Source organism: Eptatretus burgeri, chromosome 14 (assembly GCF_056783735.1).
Source record: "Eptatretus burgeri isolate ZD-2024b chromosome 14, Ebu_testis_v1, whole genome shotgun sequence".
Lineage (NCBI taxonomy): Eukaryota > Metazoa > Chordata > Myxini > Myxiniformes > Myxinidae > Eptatretus > Eptatretus burgeri.
In genome coordinates this window covers 16,934,005-16,940,146 of record NC_140974.1, presented here as the reverse complement: position 1 = coordinate 16,940,146, position 6,142 = coordinate 16,934,005, and the positions used below count along the sequence as shown (strand labels likewise).

The window sequence follows — 6,142 nt, the reverse complement described above, 5'->3', positions numbered from 1 at the left end:
TAACACCGCCGTTGCCAACTCCCCCCATTTGCGTCAAACCGCAAATGCGGGAGAGAACGGCATCAACTTATGGGCGGACTGCCAGCAATGAGGAGATGATGTTAGAGAGAGCGATATCAATAGCCCTCCTGAAACCCAGGCCTCCTGCTTAACTGGGAGCCTAGCTTGCATCCAAGCAGAATTGTTGAAAGCAACATGAGAGATTTTACTCACGGTTTCGCAAACGGTGCAGTCAAAAGCTGCAAGCTGTGCACCATTCAGTTAGGAGGGAGACACATGCAAGATTTACAGGAACTTGCGCAGGTCAAAGCAGGTTTTGAGCAGCACAAATACTTCATGTGCATCAATTTGAGCCAGACGGTCTGCCATACGGATCAAGTCGTCATGCTTCTCGATAATAGCTTTGGGCGAGGACCTTGGGGAGATCGGAGGAAGACTTCAGGAAGAGTGCAGTCATTCATCAAAATAATCTTCATATCAGAGAGCACTACCTAAAATATGGCCTCGGTAAGTTGACAGTCATCAAGCGATGCATGGTTGAGGATGGTCAACCTGCACTTGCCACCATTGATCTCGAGGCCAATGTCGGTCAACCGGGAAATGACATTCTGGAGGTCAGCCAGCACTTTCACGGGTTCATTCCCAAACGATGTGTTGTTGAGGTACCATATATTGAACTCTGAATGGAACCCCCTGGCTCATGGGTCGATGCCCGAGGAAAAAAGACCTGGCCCAAAGGGGTCACCCTGTTGAATGCCAGTTGCTGAATAAATGGCCTCGTTGCCATAGAACAAATCAGAAGGCCTGGTGGATGTCTGCCAGATGAGCAGGTAGATATTGGGGGTACGCCTTCATACTTCAGACCAAAAAAAAGTCCCGCCTCAAGCAATTAAATGCATTACGCATGTCGATCTTAAGAAAGATGCGAATAGGAGGTGGATTTGTCAGATAAAGTCTGGTAGCATGGGCAGCCACTTCACACCCACCTTGACATGAATAGCCCACTGGACAGGACATAACTCAGCCCTGAGATCTTCAAGAAAAGATCAGGCTGCGGCTTTGGTCGTGAGATGACGCAAAGTATTGCCCATAGCGATCGGATGAACACCACCGTCTTTCTTAGTTCGAGCAAATACATTTTCACCGAAATAAACAGGACGCACGGTTTCGGAAACCTCTCTCCGCAGAACCATGTTAATGAACAGGGTAAGAGAAGAGAGTAAGCAGGCCCCCGCATCGGCAGATTCCTTGCCCAAAAGAGCCTGAAGATGTCCCGGTCTGGGCCCATAACTGATCCAGATGGAAAAAGGTTGATCGCGATTCGGACGGAATGCGCAGAAAGAACTACCGGAGTGGTTAATTCACCGTCGGGCATGGCTGGTAGGTTGAGGTCAAGTGGGGCACCCAGGTGTTTTGCTTTGAGGACTTTGGTCATTTCGGTTGATTGTAGGGCATGCCTCTCACGAGATGCTAACTTTCTGATGACCCCCTTGATATCCATATCGGCAAATTTTGCTTTCACCCTTCTGGTAATACGTTTAGAGTTATCGGCTTTATGAGGCTTAATTGTGGAGTTGCCAGAAAGTACATCTGGAAGCAGTGGCAAGATGTCCATTGCACAAAAATAAATAAATAAATAAGTCGGCTACCTGACGCCTGACTTTACAAATCAATGAGACATCGGGGGAGTCCGGAACCTCTTTCGGGCACCCTAAAGCCAAAGTAACAAAAAACAAGGAGGCGATACCAGGCCAAGGGGGCCTGGTTCTCGAGGACCAGGTCACAAAGAAGTTTGCCAAGAGCATTGGTGACGGGGATAAGAGCACCCTTGGGTGCTTTACAGAGTAGCCTAAAATTATTACAACATCTCAATAAGTAAGTGGAAAAGTTCATTGGTTGAGCCTGGATAGCCTGGGGGGGGGGGGGGGTTTCGGTGCGATCCCAAGGTAGGCAGGGCATGACCAATTGGTCATAAGTAGCGCCACCTGACAATTTAACACACGAATAGTGGAAAAAATAATTACATTACTGGCACTGACTGGAACACTTCCTTGTGTTGGTGAGCTTACATTTGGAGCATGGAGGAGTAATGGCCGAGACAGCCGCCCCGGTGGCCAAGAAACACACGTCACTGTCGTCGCCGGAAACAGTGGCACTGTCAGCGGCCACAAACCCCCATCGATATCAACGCTGGCTTAAGTGGCACTGCCAGTGGCCGCCGGCTGCACATCGTTGTAATCGCCAGAGCTGGCACCACTTACAATGGCTGCTGAAAATCGGACACGGCTAAGTTTTGTATTGTTCTCTGCGTCACATAAACCTGCTGCTGTTGTACACTTTCATGTAATAATTGGACTAAGGTGCATCTAAGGAGCAACCTTGTTTCTGTACTCCTTCTGCGAGCTTAGAGGATTTGGCTGTATATCATCAAATGTTTTACAGCTTTTCTCACAGCTGAACTGCTCAACCACTGGGAGTGGGGTGCACGGCCATGTCGCTCTGAACAAGGCAATCTGACTCTTCTGTTATATGAAGTGGAGCATGCACAGCCATGTTCCTCTGCGCAAAGCCGACCCGCTCATCCACCATGGGGAAGGGGAGAGGGGTTCACACACCCATGTTGCTCTTCTCATGGCCATCCCACTCTTCCGTCGAAGGGAGCGGAGTATGCACGGCCATGTTGCGATGACGAGGGTCGTCCCGCTCATCCACCGTAGGGAGCAGGGTTTGCATGGCCATATTTCTCTGCCCAAAGTCATCCCATTCGCCCACTGTGAAACACGAGGTTCGCGCGGCCATATCACTCTACTCAAGCCCATCCCGAAAGACCATCGTGGGAGGGGAGTTTGTGCAGCCGTGTTAATGAAAGTTTGGTATTGCGGTGTGCCAAGGGTGTCACAGACCTTTCTCACGGCACTAGCGAACCTGATAAAACTGTCTGACGGCTGCTCTTCCTGCATTACAGGGGGAGGAGGCCTCTCAGTCAGCGTCATTCAATACGTCATTTAGCCGCCCCTCAACATGGTACTCTTGCACATAACTGTCGATAAACCTTTCGAGCTCCGTAATGCCAGGCGAAAGTCCGCAAGGACTTTTGAATGAAGCTTGGGAGGATCCCCCTCAATCTGGACTCTGGTATTCAGCCATGTTGTGACGTCATTAGAGATTGCAGACCCTCGCCAGATGGAGAAAATAAATATACCCATCAGAGATGGGGAATCCCCTGCCATTGAAACATTTTTTTTCAAGATGGCTGCCCCAGTCGGCCATCTTGGATCCGGCCACGCCCAAAATCGATAGGGTTATTCCTTTTCAGGTGGTGCATGTGTGACCCAAATTTCAAATCGATATGGCGAACAGTTTATGAGTTATCGCACTCACAGCTATAAATGTTGACGCCCAGCCAGCCGGACAGACGACCCGGGTGACAACAATATCCCCATTCCGCCACACGGTGGAGGATAATAAATATACCCATTAGAGATGGGGAATCCCCCGTCATTGAAACATTTTTTTCAAGATGGCTGCCCCAGTCGGCCATCTTGGATCCGGCCACGCCCAAAGTCAATAGTGTTCTTCCTTTTCAGGTGGTACATGTGTGACCCAAATTTTAAATCAATATGGAGAAGAGTTTATGAGTTATCGCACTCACAGCTATAAATGTTGACGCCCAGCCAGCCGGACGGACGGACAGCCGGACGACCTGGGTGACAACAATATCCCCCTTCCGCCACGCGGCGGGGGATAAAAACTGAAGGTGCTTCGGAGAAAATACAACAAAATCGTAAACGCACTGAACACAGACGGGAAGAAGAAGGGAAGGCCTCAAGGAAACGCAATATGAAAAGATCAACGAATACTCACCAAGTTTTAACACAAAACTGAACTAGAAACACACAGTAAACACAGAGATAACCCAGAGTTGGGGTTTTGGAATGGTGGGAGCATAGATGGGACTGAGTTGGGAGGTGGGGGTTGAGACTTGGGGGGGGGGGGAGTTGAGGTGTTGCAGTGGGGAGGGGCTTTGAAGGCTTGGAGTTGGGAGGGGATTGAAGCCTTTGGGTCGGGAAGGGAAAGCTGAGGACTTGGGGTTTGGGTTGGGGAATTTATGATTGGGGGGTGGGGGTTGGGGGGTAGAGGACTTGAAGTCCCACATTACATTGTGTGGGTGTTCTGCAGGTCCCTGTTAAGGAAATATCAACGAGTATATTTAATTCATGTAGTGGTGATAAAGTACGTAGCCTGGTGTTGGCTCAGTGGTTAGGGTGGCGGCTTGGGATCCGAGGGTCCTGAGTTCAAGCCTCGTTGCCCGCTGAATTAATTCACCAGGGGGTTGACTCAGCCTGCCATCCTTCCGAGGTCGGCAAAATGAGTACCAGCTTGCTGGGATGACCGAGTTATTCAAGTATCCTGCGTCAGAGTGGCGACCTGTCCAGGATTGTGCCCAATAGCCAAGGAGACTGCTTCGGCAGCACCCACGCTCTGTACAGAGTATGGTCCCAATGGATGGATGGATGGATAAAGTACATGGTACATGCATGATTGCCATGTGGTACCTGGTACTTTATTCTTGAACAGATGGCAATCATACTCGTCTGATCATCATCGATTTTGTAAATTCCTTGTATTCTTCGACTTTCAAAGCCTTCATTCATAAACACAAAAGGTTTTCAAAATGTAGTTAAAGTGCATTCAGAAAAAGCGCATCACACCAAACATTCCAGCATCAAATATGTCATCGTTTATTTCATATTGCTGATAGCAAGTATTTGTCGGCAAAATAATGTTGATAACTTTGAAGTCATTCACATTTAAATTAATAAAACTTTAAACACATACACGCACTTAAATATTCACAATTGTTTTCTATCCCCAACCGTTAAAGAGAGTCTATGAGCATATTCAATTCTAAATATCAGTAAAAATCGTTTGCTTTTAAAAATTTACCATTTTTAAAATTCAACCAATATAAAACAATATTGAAAGCAATAAGTCTACTTCCGCATTTCATCATACTCACACAGCAGCAAAGGTTTAATTACTTTCATGACAAAAAAAATGTGCAAAAATAAAATTAAAAGTTTAGCAAAAATAAAACACCATAAATATAAACCTACACTTTACAAGTTCCTTTTTTGGCACTCAAAATTCCATATAGTTTTGGAGGCAGATGTGAGGGAACAGTCATCGATGGAACGGAACGTGGCCATTTTGAATGCATAGAAACAAACTTGGCTCATGAACTTTACGAGGCAGTGAATGGGGTAGATTTTGGGGGCTTGGGTGGGGCGGTGGGGTGGGATGGGGGGAGAGGGAGGAGTGAGGGATGGAAACTAAAAAATATTCAGCATCTCATGATACATTTCCAAAATGTAAATAAAACAAGCTAACTGCCTTTAAAAGCAACAATAGAAACAAGTGCCACTAGTGAAAAGTCGTTGAAGCATATAAACTTTGAAAACAGAACAAAAGTAGTCTCACCCCCATGCTTTACATTGATCAATCATTCTTTTAAACCCTTTGAACCCTGAGCTCCGTGGACTTTCGGCTCTTCCACCCTGGGCTCCCTGGAGCAAAAATTGGGCTGCTCAGGTATATGAAGGTTTGAATAGTCGCTGCTAAATTGGCCGCTTGGGTTTAAAAGATTAAGAAAACCAGCTCCAAAACTGCTACCCCCCCCAACAAAAATCCAATCAATAATGTCCATCATTATCATTAGGTCAGCATTTCTGTGATCATCAAAATGTCAGCATTTTAATGATCATCATGATGTCAGCATTCCTAAGATCGTCATGGTGTCAGCATTTCTTAAATCATCATGTCAGCATTTCTATGAGATGTGATGACCATTGTTTTCTGTTCTTTCATAAAAGCCAATGTAAAAAAAAGGGATGCAACACAATTGTTCACATTGCTTTCAATGTGCAAGCAGCTTCAGAATAACTACTTATGAAAAACCCTGATGTGGTTGGGCTACGGCCGAAGCTCGAATGCTTTGCCTATAGTAATGGGTCAAAAGCTTCGATGTATCGTCTTGCTTGTTCAGTGAGCAATCTCTGATCTTCCGTTTTACCATATGCCACAGTTTCCCAATCACTGTCCAGCTGCAAACACAAACCATTGCACATCAGTGAGATCAACA

General features: G+C 46.6%; 1 protein-coding gene across 2 annotated transcripts in view; it reads right to left on the bottom strand.

Annotated features, from left to right (window-relative positions):
* Positions 1 to 4,705: 4,705 nt before the first annotated feature.
* LOC147012713 (myb-related protein B-like) overlaps positions 4,706 to 6,142 on the bottom strand; it is a 117,536-nt gene continuing 116,099 nt past the window's right edge. Inside the window, exon 14 of one of the 2 annotated variants that reach the window (XM_085853808.1) lies at positions 4,706 to 6,104. In XM_085853808.1, the coding sequence (XP_085709934.1) occupies positions 6,000 to 6,104 (105 nt within the window). In that variant the 3' untranslated portion in view covers positions 4,706 to 5,999. The remainder of the gene's footprint in view (positions 6,105 to 6,142) is intronic. The other variant, XM_085853806.1, reaches the window with a different exon arrangement.